The sequence below is a fragment of the Mytilus trossulus genome, chromosome 2 (genome assembly GCF_036588685.1).
Source record: "Mytilus trossulus isolate FHL-02 chromosome 2, PNRI_Mtr1.1.1.hap1, whole genome shotgun sequence".
Classification (NCBI taxonomy): Eukaryota; Metazoa; Mollusca; class Bivalvia; order Mytilida; family Mytilidae; genus Mytilus; species Mytilus trossulus.
In genome coordinates this window covers 7,733,601-7,748,896 of record NC_086374.1, presented here as the reverse complement: position 1 = coordinate 7,748,896, position 15,296 = coordinate 7,733,601, and the positions used below count along the sequence as shown (strand labels likewise).

Here is a 15,296-nt window from a genome sequence, read left to right as displayed (position 1 = left end):
TGTGCTGTTTAAGACCCTTCTACAACGAAATTTTGTTTACATGCACACGTATAAAAATTGCGGTTTTTATCCAACGCAATCATAGATTTGAACGTAGTTTTTAATTTAGACTCGCATATATATATATATATTATATAACTGACAACCTTGCGACAGATCTATGGACAAGATCAACAGTGAAGGTTTCACACGACAGGAAACAAAATTATATTCATAATTATATATTTGTATATGGGATTGACTGGTAGCAGGCTAGCCTCGAACACAGGTTTAATTATTTTGTTGTATCCCCTGGTTAACTTGTAGAAAGACTAATGTGTCTTTATAGTGGTTATGCTATCTTGTTACCTAGCATATTAAAATACGAGTCAAGTGTTGGGCATGTATAAAAAAATATATGCATTTATCGTTATCATTTCATCATCCTTAATGTATATATGTAATACTTGTCGCTGGATGTAAGACATACATAAGTATCATTTTTATCATATGTACTATAGCTTGAAACTAAATCTCCGTCGTAAGTACATGTATCATATATAGCTTGAGGCTTCTACGTCGTTAGTATTATAGCTTCGGGCTAAATTCTTATCTAATATATTATCCAACTTATGTCGAGAACTTTTTTTACGCATGCATCTCTATAATCATTTTTTTTTTATAAATATCCAAGTTAAAGCCAAAACCGATCATAGAAGTATGTTTATCAAATGATTATGTCACAATTACAACAGTAAGAGAGGGGTTGACTCGTGGGATTCAAATGAAGCATAAAAACAGCAATGTCTATTATTTCAAAATAAACTCCATGTACCGAAATGATAGTATCCACAGCTGCTGAACACTATCTTAAAACAACTAATAAATAAAGATTAATCAAGCAGTTGATAATAGTGATCAATTATGTCGTACTGTTACACCATTGTCCTTTTACATTTGTCATGTTGTTGCCTCTTATAGCTGATTATGCTATATGAGCTTTGTTCATTGTTGAAAGCCGTACGGTGGCCTATAGTTGTTAAAACGTCTGTGTCATTTGGCCTTTTTTGAAGAGTTGTCTCATTAACAGTCACACTACACCTTTACATATTACAAATCAAGTATAAAAAAATCATAGACAGTCTAGAAAAGCAAGACCTTTTGTATACACAGAGTGTCTGTAGGACAATAAGTGGTTATAACTGTATAGTAAATTATATGTAGTTCCCATGTGTCCATTAGATTTCACGTCAGTATCACATTTCTGTGTTCAGTGAACTACCAAATCACGGAAAAAAAATCAAATTCAGTATGTAGTCTTAAACTTTTAAATCTCATGCAAAATGCCTAATATTCAGACATTGTTGTTTTTAAAAAGAATTTATCAAAGTCAAACGGCAATCATGTTAGTTTTTTTTCGCACAATACAATTTGTGATTATGGCCGGATCCAAGATATTTGAAAGAGGGTGTAGTTCCCGATAATTAGTTTTGTTTAGTTTAAACAATATTTTATTCAAATAAATTGAATTGGATTGGGTAACAGGCATAACCTATGTAAGCCCTCTCCACAAACAAGGTACAATATATTACATTCAAACAGAGCAACACATACACAAACATAAAGACAAACAGAATTTATTTTTCAAAAGTACCTCTTAGCTGACTGGAAAAATGTTTCAAAGAGATAACCAATAGTTCCCGATAATTGAATTTATACTGGCTAGCGGAGCGATGCAAAAAATAAATGGACCATTATACGCTAAACATTTGTATAGATATTGTGGAAAACATACTATTTTAAAAACTAGTTAGCGATCGAAAGGGGGAGTGTGCGCTCTAACCCTGTATCCGCAAAAGCACGTTTAGGTATACATGGACTAAAACCTCGTCCCATACATTAGTAAAGGTTAAGACGAAAAAGAATTATTTGATAGATATATATCAATGATATGAATTTCTGCCCACATCAAATTATCTCCAATTAAATTATAGGGTTGTTGTTTTTTTAAGTCGAGTACACCTTTTACATTCGGTGTGTTGGAATCTTTAAACGTTAAAACTTACAATAAAAACAATAAAAAGGCAACCTTCTCGCATCGGAATTCATTATTTTGATATTTGTATGCTCAATTTTGTCTTGGTAGTTTTTAAAATTCATAATTTGAGATGAACTAAAATATGGGACAAGCGAAATGACAAAAAATGATGGGTGTGTTTGATTACAAGTTGATAAACTACTTCAAAAACCAGTTGTTCAGTCAGGATCCTACTTCGTCAAAATTATCTCCCCATCACGCCAGTTCATTTTCACAATCGTAGAAACGGAAGCTATTGTAGGAATGACGCGCTACAAACTTTGCTCTTGGAAACCGATAAATTTATCCACATTGCACCATAACGATCCTTATATATGTCAGTTGTATTTTTAAAAACAAATGTATCAACTAGATAATAAGCATCAGTTAATTATCCTGTCTGCATTGTTTCAACTTAAAACTATTGTCTGATCGGTTGTCAGGTGGAATTTTCGAAAATTCATAAACCTTTAGAAAAATTCTAATTAAATATTTCGTGGACTAGATTTTTTTAGTGTATGAAGACTATATACTCTAGTTATCACACACACACAATTATAATTTTTCAAAGATATGCATTTTCTACATCCGACTTTAAAGACTGTCGTCAAGTACTTTCAGTTAAAAAAAAAAAGCTATTCGAACACACCTTCTCTGTTTTTGTGACTCATTAGATAGGTATTTCACTTGACCTATATATTTCATCTTTTAGTACTGTGACTTTTTTTGTGTTATAACGTCAAACTGTAGCTTTAATATATAAAAATAATAGAATCTGAAGCGAGACGATGTATGAAATATTCTTTCTTTGTACGATATCAAGACAAAATACTCAACTCAAACACGCCTTTACATAAAAAGGTGCACTCGATTTTCTCTTTTCGATACAAATGTTACCCATTTTTTGGATTTTTTTCCTTCAGTCATATAATGGAAGGGCAGACACAAAAATAACTGAACTAATAGATTGACATGTTTTCCGTCCGTGGTAATTTTTTGAAGAAAAATTGGAGGTTATGCATTTTCGTCATCCAACTTGAAAGATACCCATGTCGTCGACTTGATATCTAATTGTTCTGCTTAACTATGAACTAGATAAGTTGAAATCTTATGCAAATGGTGTTTTTAAATTAAAACACCTCGTAATTGAGAAGAAAATTGCAATTTTGTTTGTTTCTATTAGCTTTTAAAAATTTTGTCACTATAGTAAACAATACAGTAAACTTTTATCGCCTTCTCTAATAAAGAGCTTTGATTCTTTTGTTCTATTTCAACCTGGTTTCCGACTGTTGTTGGAATGACACGGTATTGTTCTTCTCATATATGTTATGATGGTATGATACTAAACCCCTAACGGGAAGGATTGTGCCTGATATTCATATGATGAAATCATAGTCTTTCAAGCAGTTTAACTGAAGTCTGGAGCTGGCATGTCAGTTAACTGCTAGTAGTCTATTGTTATTTATGTATAATTGTCAATTTGTTTATTTTCTTTGGTTACATCTTCTGACGTCAGACTAGGACTTCTCTTGAATTGAATTTTAAATGTGCGTATTGCTATGCATTTACTTTTCTTCATTGGCTAAGGTATAGGGGTGGGGGTTGAGATCTCATAAACATGTTGAAGGCCGTACGTTGACCTATAATGGTTTACTTTTTTGAAAATTGCTATTTGGATGGAGAGTTGTCTCATTGACACTCACACCACATCTTGCTATATCTATTAACCCCGCTGCATTGTTGCGCCTGTCCCAAGTCAGGAGCCTCTGGTCTTTGTTAGTCTTGCATTATTTTAATATCAGTTTCTTGTGTACAATTTGAAAATTAGAATGGCGTTCATTATTACTGAGCTAGTATATATTTGTGTAGGGGCCAACCGAAGGACGCCTCCGGTGCGGGAATTTCTCGCCACATTGCAGACCTGTTGGTGACCTTCTGCTGTTGTTTTTTCTATGGTTGGGTTGTTGTCTCTTTCACACATTCCCCATTTCCATTCTCAATTTTACTTATTCCATTATGATATTGGTGTCAATTAAATCATTTAAAGTTTAGTAACAAAATATTTAAAGATTAGAACCATTATTTGGGGTTAATTTTTACTTGGGGTAAATTCTAGTAAACAATGCGTGTTCAAAGAGCAAAACATGCATGCAGTGCATTCTCCCCTCCGTCATGCTTCAATGCAATAGGACGAAATACGTTGAGTTAGGTCTGTTATATCGAGTAACGTCATTTATTGGAAATCTCTATCACAACGTAAAGGAAAAATTGTGTTACTCGTTAAAGGTAAGAAGTTTTAGTGTTAGAATTCTTGTAAAATTTTCAATTTCAACTAACAGATATCGACCCTGCAAGTGAAATATAATTTAATATATGGTTACCTCTTTACAACATAAACACAGCTAGGATTATTAGATTCTCAACAATATTCTGACAATTCCATCTTTGTATTTTAGAACCGGGCGTATAGCACTAAGTTTGATGATGATATATACTTCTATGGACAAATGGAATCTACTGGCGCTACGAATCTAAAAATTTCACGTAAAGACATATCATTGGAATCCGAGTTAGCACAAGGGAGGTTTGCAACAATTTATTTAGCCAAATACTATGGCAATCATCGTGACGCCCAAACCGTTGCTGCTAAAGTTTTAAAAGGTATAGCTTCAGAAATGTATGCCATACAGACAAGGTTCGACATATGTTATTTTAAGTTATACCAAAGAAAATTAAAAAGTTATAGTACTGTATAAAGATACGTTTTCATTAATTAATCATACTTCCTTGGCTTCAATATTCTGAGGTTGCGCGTTGCTCGTGATGGTTAATCCCGAAAAAAACGCAACAGACTCTACTAAGGGTGATGGAAACAAACTATAAAATATCACTCATATGAAACTATGATTGCTCAAGACAATTTTACGAAATTCTTTAACAATATCATGACTATAACCCATAAATGATGTTTTATATGTATTAAATACCAATAATATTAAGTTTCTTTCGATATCAAATTATTCCATGATTTTCTTGATAGCGGGTTACTGCTCACAAGGAAGCTATTAAACCAAGAGTTCCAAATGGTGAAGTTGAAATCATCCCTTCGTAAATTTTACGAACGCCATCACGAGTTGGTTGACCGTTATGGAATAACCGTTTCACAAATGATATCGGATATATTTCCTTACGTCGTAACTGCAGTCCCCTTCCCTTTCATGAATGTGACCTACCGAATTGGACTATTTACCGGATTTGTAATCACATAATCAACACGACGGGTACCACATGTGGAGCAGGACCTGCTTACCCTTCCGGAGCACCTGAGATCACCCCTAGTTTTTGGTGGGGTTCGTGTTGTTTACTCTTTGGTTTTCTATTTTGTGTCGTGTGTACTATTGTTTTTTCTGTATGTCTTTTTCATTTTTAGCCTTGACGTTGTCATTTTGTTTTAGATTTACGAGTTTGACTGTCCTTTTGGTATCTGTCGTCCCTCTTTTACTTACATACGCCTTTTAAATACTTTTAACCTGTCTACACCACCATCTTTGAAAGAAAATTAGCTGTAGAAGGCAACCAAAGCTAAATATAAAATACACATTAATATGACGTTTACTTTTAGTGACTACAATATGCATTTCTGAAGTGACTTTCGATAAAGTAGTTCAGGCAAAAAAAAAATTGGAAATCATATATATCGTTGACCGTTGATACAGTTTTACAAAAACAAGTAAAATGTATTTATTTTGGTGGTGATTCGCATTAATTATGTTCTTATACTTCTTATTTGACATGGTTGTCCATATATTTTTGTTCGAATATCTTTTAGAGACGCGTGGTTCGTGTGGTGTAATAGAGAAAGAAATGATATTGGGACCAAGACACAAAATCAGTACATGCTAAAATATTAGACTCATGTCACTACCGAAAATTTACATAGAATATTCTTTGAATGTTTTAATCAAAATACTGTTATCAGTGGTATTCAAACTTTTTATCGTATTAATATAGATGACCATTATGAAGAGAATGTTATGAAGACAAAGTCCATTATATCATAGTTTAATATATGTTATCAGTTATACTCTTATTGATAGTATGTGTTGACATGAATATCAATTATATGGTCATTTTTATAAATTTTCTGTTTACAAAACTTTGATTTTTTCGAAAAACTAAGGATTTTCTTACCCCAAGAGTAGATTACCCGTATTTGGCACAATTTTTTGGAATTTTGGGTCCTCAATGCTCTTCAACTTTGTATTATTTTTTTTTTAACTATTTTGATATGAGCGTCACAGATGAGTCTTAAGTAGACGAAACGCGCGTCTGGCGTAAAAAATTATAATCCTGGTACTTTTGATAACTATAAACTATGAAATGTTACTGCAGATGACCAAAAGGAAGAAAATGTTATGAAGATGAAGGCTAAAATAAACTTTTACATAGAAAAAGTCGGACATCACAAAAATGTTATGGATTTTATAGGATACGTAGAAGACGATGTTAGTAAGTATATAAATACATCAAGTAACGACAGTGACATACACCGCAACAATAGAGACAGAATTATGTTACAAAATCTCGACCATGCTGTAGATGTACGTCTTTACGAAAAATTGTTAACGCATTTAGCTAACTTGTCCCATATCCTCAATGTAAGCTACTACAATTCGAAAATTTTGCGCATTGCTGTCCGTCAATATGTCAATTTTCAACTATTTGCCTTCCATATTTAATTTTAATACGTTTTGCAATTAGCTATTTCATAAATTTGTATCTGTGCAATATATAACCATGTAATATTGTACCAATATGGTATAAATAAGTAAGGTGTGTGTATTAAAACGAATATCTAATATCTTTAAAATCTCTCGATGTCTGGCGAATGTATCAGTTTAGCAGACAGCATAAATAAGATAAACGTGTTGATAACACTTAACGGAATTGGAAAAGAATCCTCGTGACATCATTCGTTCAGAGGAAATATTAGGTATGATATAAAATGTAGACTGGTTCTTCCAAGTGTACAGTAGCGGCATCACAATATTATGAAACTCGTTTGTATTTGCATGATTTCCATAGTTGAGTATTCCATTTCATAAACATTTACCCATTTTTCTTGATTTTAAACATATTTATTCATTAAAAAAAATTTGTTTCTTAATTAACAAACAGTATTAATTGCAGGAGGATCATTTATGGTACTGGAATATTGTGAAAGTGGGGTACTGAAGGAGTTCCTCATCTCAAAGAAGTCTGATGTAACTGTTGATTTGGAAGAAAGATTGTTTAGAATGGTATTTGGGGTTTGCCTTGGAATGGACTATTTATCATCGAAAAAGGTACAAAATAGACAAATCATAATATTTTATCGAAGTTCACATATAGAAGTCATTTGTATCACGAAACATGAAACGAGAGCCATATTGAATATCTTAAATCATGTCCATATTAACACAAAGCAAATACTGGGAGTTATCGGCAAATGCTTTATAATGACATTTCTAATACATCTTTAAATTTGACCCTATTTAAAATTTTTGGCCTTTTTTAAGTTCAAATGCAATTATAATATGCCGACCTATTATCGTCAACCAGCATGATATACTTTTAGCGCAAGCGCATAAAAACACAAAACTGAATGTCCCGCTTAACGCCTTACTTTATTATACTACCAGATATTCTCAATTTTCGACTTCAAATCTCACAGTTTACATAGTACCAAGATTCAGATACAACATAGTTATCTCTATTTTAACGCAAAAAAAACCACATAGTTCATGTCAATTTATATCGTGGTAAAATTTCCTAAACGAAAATTCCGCAAAATGATGTACTTGTCTGCATGGCAACAAGGTGACGTCATGATGTTTGTTTCTGTAAAAAAAAAATGGAAACACCGGGTGTTTTTAAGCATCTGGTACGCATCAAAAGGCAATAAAAAATTACATAAGATGAACAAATTTAGGTGAAAAATACGTTTAGAAAAAATATTATCGTATTACTAATATAAATATCACGGGGTAAAATGGAACAGCCAAAACAGTATCGTGTGTAAAGGGCTTTCACGGTTAACGCAATTACATAATTTTTCCCATAAGAATCTAAATAGTGCGTTGCAGCCGTAGATCTTTTTTCAAGATAAAATAAACGAATTCAAATGCCCAACCCATGGTTAAATAAAATACACAGCTTCCTGGATTTATTTTTTTAATTATTGCAATTGTTCACTAAAAAGAGTAATTTATTTTCTACGATAGGTTGTCCACAGAAGATTAGCAGCTAGAAATGTTCTTTTGGATCATTTGTTTGAACCAAAGATTACTGGATTTGGACCAGAACCTGACGCAGAACAAGAAGGGGAAGTAAGTTTTAATGACATCTTTTATATTTAGCATTACTTTCTAATTTTTGCATTCAGTTCGACGGTTTTTGAGTTTGTATTTATATCTAATTTATATTTTAGATTAGTATTCTTTAGATAGATGCACATATATACGTGATGCAATGAAAATATAAAGAAATGATCAGTGTTGTCAATAACTCTATAATTGAATATCTTTGTGTTTCTCGTAGTATTGAAATGTGTTTTTACTGATAATGTGTGAATGTTATTACTTTCCATTCTACTGATTGAACGACTATTTGAAGATTGGTTATGACTTTCCGCTTCGCAACTGTAAAATATTTTTACAAATAGTTCGTTATTTCCTTTGAATGTTCTGTTTAATTTTAACCAAAGCGTTCTGGAGACTCCATATGAGAGATGTTTCCCCTTCTTTATTTAATATAAGTTGCAAAATTATGTTAGATATTATAGAAAATCCTAAACAATAAGTCAGAAGGATCTTTTTTGAATGAGGTCCTCAGTCTACCAAACTGATAATAACGTCTAGGTCAACTAATTTTGGCTTGTTTTCACTTCTAATCAAATAAAGTATTGGTTGAAATGGATAGTTTTTGAGAGTTTTTCCAATCTTTATCTTAAATAAGATGTTTGATGAGATAAATAATAAAATATTTTTTGTCTACCTTTGTGACGCCAAACGCGCGATTTTACGTCAAAAATAATGTTACTCTAACTATGTGTCTGTCAGGGTAAGGATTAGATTCATGTACTTAAAATCTTTTAATCCTTTATGGGTGGATTTTACATATACAAATAAATTCGTATAATAAAAAAGAAAAATGAGTTTGTAAATTTGATCAAAGCCTTTTGTGCCTCTTTGTTACATTTGTTTGTTTTATAGTTATTAATATGATAACAAAATGTTTACTGCTATACCACTATAATTTCTATTATTGCATATTGTGTCTGTTTGTTTTGTTCACGCACCGTTGTCAAACTAATGGAATTTGATACAACTGTCATAAAAGTGAGAGGTGTACCTAACTATAAAACCAGGTTCAACCCACCATTTTGTTATCCAGTAGTTTGGTGTGTTTGAGCTTTTGATATTGCCGTTTGATTAGAGACTTTCTTTTTGAATTTTCCTCGGAGTCTAGTTTTTTTGTGATTTTGCTTTTTTCATAAACAATATATAGAACAGATTTTGGCTATTTTGATTCAAATATCCTGCTTTATGACCTTACAATTGACGTCATTGTAAAATCTTAATCTGATGTTCTAGATTTTGACCTTTTCTTATTGGTGTTAACAATATTTATTATGGATTATACGAGTACATGTCATTTACAAATTCACAAATAGGATTCAGAAATAAGCATCAGCTGCTTATTTCCTTTTGGTATATGATAAAATCATGATGTCTTTGACCTTGTGTTCAGACGTATGACCTAGAAAAAATTGAAATGGAAATGACTGTTTGAACCCGAAATATTTTTTATTTGTTTGTTTTAATTATTTTAATGTAAAAATAACCAGAACTTTTCATTTTTAAAATCAGGATGACGAAAAGTCATATATAAAATGAAACCAGAACTGAAATTTTGTAAACCGGATGTACATCTCATCTCCAACAAAGAATTGAAAACCCATACATTTAAAAAATCTGCTATATTTAATATTTTATCTGACACCGGAATCGTAATTTGAATTAAATGTGAATATTTTCCATATAAAACATGTGCATTTATGGGTGGAAAGATCTTCAATGGTTATTTCAATAATTTATCTTTTTTTCTAGGAACGTATACCACTGAAATGGATGGCACCAGAATGTATGAAAACAACTATTCGTGCAAATGAATTGAGTGACGTTTTCTCCTTCGGTATTGTAATGTGGGAAATATTTTCATTGGGTAAGCTATTTGTGTTTCGATGTTGATGCGATTGAGAAATGAATACTCATATTCGCTGAAAAAAGACTTTATAATCACTTTTTGATATATGATAAAATATGTTTATGCTCGAGAAAATATTGAAATAGATAAGATCATATGTAAACATGAAAACAAAATGTCCTTTGTTAAACTAGGAGTACATTTGCATCGATGTCGGTCTAATACTAGTAGTCATATTTTTGCCAACTAATTCGTTATTAAAAAGAAAAGATGGAGAATAACACATAATTTGAAAAGGAGCGTTGGAATATGTTCACTACTGGTAAGCCTGCTAATGTTTAAAAGTTGTTTTTAACATAAATTGCTATTGATAACAGAGTGACAACAGGCATTGAATGTCTCGTCGTAAAACCATGAAATGAGAGAAAAAAACTTTTTTGATTTGCAGGCGACACACCTTATCCAGACATACAAAGCAGGAATGTTGCAACTAGACTCAAACAAGGATACAAAATGAAGAAGCCAGAATACTGTGATGATGCGTGAGTGATTAAATATTCAAATGCAAAATGACCTTATCACGAATATGCTCTTATATTGATCAACACATTATAACTTTATATTGTAATGTGATGTCATATTTTGACTTTTTAAGAAAAAGGCACCGAAATAAATACCTGAAAACTAAATAACAGTTTCATTGCACTATTAACATAATATAAATACTTAAAAAGTACGTATACTTATGAACGTACGCCAATAAGTCATGACACTAGTGCATTCTATGTTTAATTCCTCTATTGCAAGCATCCACTGCTCTCTCGTCTAAAGTTAAAATAAAGTGACAACCAATGCATGACAAACCTTATGGTGTCTTGTACTGAAAAACAATCAACATACCCTTAGAGAACGTATTCTCGGAACTTTGGAAGTACCAACACAGGTACATCAAATCTGCAAAACGGGCAATATCTACCATCTTCTTTTAATTTCATGTAATATTTTGATTATTCAAAATGATCAGTCAAAAAGTGTCCTAAATTGATCACCAGTCATTCACTTTTTTTATATTATTAAATTTAATGCAACCGTCATCTAGTGAGAGGTTTGAGTATCTTTAAAACCAGGTTGAATCCACTATTTCCTACACGATAATGCCTGTACCAATTTAGGAATATGACAGTTGTTATCCATTCGTTTGATGCGGTTGGGTTTTTGTTTTCACCATTTGATCAAGGACTTTCCGTTTTAAATTTCTCTCGGAGTTTGGCATATCTTTTTATTGGCATTTTATACAAACACTATCAGAATAGTTTACATAATTAGAAAGTTACACCCATGCATAAGAACAATTGTCTGTTGAACATATAGCATGTTATGCTATGTCATTGCTGGCATAGTCCGAATAAGTGTAGTTGCACCTTACACCAAACAGCAATTACTTTTGTAGTATGTTTTCTTCTCATGTTTAGAATTTTTACTATTGTTGTGTAATTTTAGTTTTTGTGTTCGTTTATAATGCATTTCATAACAGATACGGCTAATTCCTCTGATTTTGTTTTACACTTTGATCCTATTCATAATCAAATCGGTGTAGTAACGGAAATTCTCATCAGTACAACTTATGTTTGTTTGTTTCCGGTTTCCGGTTTCCGGTGTGCTTGTTCACACTATACGGACTTCATATACAGGAGTGTGCTCCTTACACAGAAACTGTTTTAACAAAGTTATGAGGAGAACAGATTTAAATTGACACTCCGTAAATTTAATGGACACCATCACGTATTGGTGGATCCATACGATGTGTCTTAAACCAAACTCGCTAAGGACATTTTTACCACATGGTAGATTGTGGTTTGTCATTTTGTCGTCTAATCTTTTAATTACCAAACGTGACTTATTCCCAATTGTGACTGTTTTGCTGAGTGTGAATTCGCATTACTATAGGGCGTGGTACGGTACTTGTCCTTCCCAAATTCATGTGTTTGGTTTAAATGTTTAATGTTATATTTGTAATTCTCATCGGATTTTGTCAAATGTGTTGACGTCTTTTCTATTATATTTTTATGTGTTATGGTGAAGAAAACTAATCACCTCCTCCATTTATTAGATTTGATTTCGTTCAACGTAATCAGTACGATATTTTACGTTTGAAATTTGATTCAAAACAGACCGATCAAAGCTTTATAATATAGTTAATTGATACCTTAGTTTGCTATTAATAAGGATTGAAATGTGCTTTGTTTTTAAATGCAATATCAGTACTTAGTTCAAATATATAATCTTAAATCAATCATAATTCTATCTTATTCATTCTAATGTGACGTCATTTTTCATTTTTTGATAATCTGTTTTACAAATTCAGATGACGTCATTTTTTCATCTTTTTTTACAGTTTCAAATATGACGTCACTAGGCGTTGAGGTTTAAACTTATTCGGATGTGTCTACTGTTGTGTTTCTAATGTCTGGTTATGTAATGTATTTCAATTGTTTCCTGTGATTAGTTAATACTTCAGTTTAATATGTACATCTTTTGTATAGTCATTTTATAAAATTTTCTGTTTGCAAAAGTATGAATTACTGTTTGCAAAATTATAAATTGTTCTAAATAATAGGGATGTTCTTTTGTTGGCTGTTGTTCGTTTGATTCTTTGTCAATTGTGTTCTCCAATTTATTTATATTGTTGTCCTGTGGTGTTGTGTTGTCATTTTGATGTTATATTTCACATAAAAGTGCGAGGTTTGACATGCCACAAAACCAGGTTCAACCCACCATTTTTTCTTTTAAAACTGCCCTGTACCAAGTCAGAAATATGGCCATTGTTATATTACAGTTCGTTTCTGTGTGTATTACATTTTAACGTTGTGTCGTTTGTTTTCTCTTATTTTTTAGTGTAAATTCACACTGCGATAAGACGTGACACGGTACTTGTCTATCCCAAATTCATGTATTTGGTTTTGATGTTATACATGTATTTGTTATTCTCGTGGGATTTTGTTCGGTCCGTTTCTGTGTGTGTTAAATTTTAGTGTTATGTCGTTAATGCGTTTCCCTCGGTTTTAGTTTGTTACCCCGATTTTGTTTTTTGTCCATGGATTTATGAGTTTTGAACAGCGGTATACTACTGTTGCCTTTATTTAAGAATGGTATGTAATTTGAAGTATTTACAAAACTAAATTTATTAGAAGGATATATATAATCAACAACAAAATTATGTTTTTAGTTATTAAAGTTAAACAATGTTTTTCAGATACAATTCATGTTGGTTACATTAGTGGTTCGATGGAAAATTTTAATAAAAAAAAACATCTAAACTTTTTACCAATTTTTGTATCAAACGTATTCAGCAGCATTATGTAACTATGGGTTAGTTTCAATATTACGGAAATATGTAAAGATTTTAACAAAATATTTCAAAACTGTTTTTGGATTCTTCTACGTAACCTGTTTTGCAATTGAACAACATATTGTTATCTTATATTTCATTAAAATAATATTTGTTCTATTTTCATTTCCTTTAAGGACATATATCTTCCCTCTTATTTCCTAAAAAAATACTAACACCTCCTTTCCCTCCCAAACACCTCATATGTATCTTAAAATAAGCAAAAAGACCCATTTATAATTGTCGTTTATTCATTTCATTTTCTTTCAGGTAAAAAATAATAATTATTTTCTTTTTTCAACGGAAATATATAATTTATTTGTTTCAGCTTCTATAAGATCATGTTAAAATGCTGGCACTATCATCCAAGCAAACGTTCAGGTTTTGCAGATGTTAAGAATCAGCTGTCGAACATGTTCCAGGAAGGACCAAGTGAAGAATATTACTACCGGACAAATGATCTGTAAATCAGATCCTACTACCAGGCAAATGATCTATGATTAAGACAAAACTGAACGTTTATAAAAGAAAAAGAAAACAATAGTTTTACTAGCTTTAGTTTATGTTTGTGTATACAATATTCAATCATTTATATATATATTATCACTAAACGATTATTTTAACATGTGCCATTTACACCAGTGGTCAAGTGGTCAAGTCTTCAATAAAGCAAAGCCTTCTTCCAGTTGTCTAGACTGAACAAAATTCCAACAAAAAAACCTTGTTAGCTTTTTAACTTATATTAATTTGAGAAAACAATTCAATAGTTGATCAGCAATATCTTCATTTGTTGTCCGAGTAAAATGTTTCAGATTTTTTCTTAACACTGTATATTTGTAAAGTAACTTTACAACACTACTGACCGTGTATTAAACTGACCACGCATAATAGCCTTATATGAAATATATACAGCGTCTCCAAGTGGCCGTTCCAAGAAATATATAAGAGGTAAGATAAGTGATATGGGTTGGCGATTAAATTTATATTATAAGCAAATATATTGTATGTTTTTGGGCAACAATAGCCCCATGTATTACAAATTAATATAGACATCTGTCTTCAGTTTGTACACTTTATCATTTTTTAAGAGAGAAGCAGAAACTATTAATTTGAGCCTAAAAAGAGGCGTCAACTGTATTCAAATAAAATACTGGCTAAATAAGAAGTTATGTTTAAAGTTAACACTTGAATAACGAGAATTAGGATAATATTCTAATAAAATGTTGGCTTGATTAGAAGTTACAATTAAATAAAAAATTAATGAGGATCGTATTTTTTAGTTTTGCTCTTGTAAAATTGTCCCTGTTTGTGGTCTTAGATGACATTTAAAAGATAATTTTCAAATACCACTCCATACCATTATGTTATCCTTACTTGAAATCATGGAATATATTGTAAGCTTCGTGTATTATATACATATTGTTCCTTATTTGTATTACTTATAAAGTGACTGATTATTTTGGTATATTGAATCAGTAACGACTGATATATATATAATATATGTCTTTCTCTTAGGCAAAGCGTTAAAACTTTTCAACCACCTACATATTCATCCATTAAAAATATTATTATGAATATACAAAAAACTTGTTTTTTGCTTTACTT

At 31.5% G+C, this 15,296-nt stretch overlaps 1 protein-coding gene across 1 annotated transcript in view; it reads left to right on the top strand.

The window, feature by feature from the left end:
* Positions 1-14,170, top strand: part of LOC134704814 (uncharacterized) — a 54,249-nt gene extending 40,079 nt beyond the window's left edge. The window contains exons 13-19 of the mRNA XM_063563597.1: positions 4,513-4,717; positions 6,449-6,565; positions 7,247-7,401; positions 8,320-8,424; positions 10,207-10,321; positions 10,752-10,845; positions 14,020-14,170. Of these exons, the coding sequence (XP_063419667.1) occupies positions 4,513-4,717; positions 6,449-6,565; positions 7,247-7,401; positions 8,320-8,424; positions 10,207-10,321; positions 10,752-10,845; positions 14,020-14,158 (930 nt within the window). The 3' untranslated portion in view covers positions 14,159-14,170. The remainder of the gene's footprint in view (positions 1-4,512; positions 4,718-6,448; positions 6,566-7,246; positions 7,402-8,319; positions 8,425-10,206; positions 10,322-10,751; positions 10,846-14,019) is intronic.
* Positions 14,171-15,296: the final 1,126 nt, after the last annotated feature.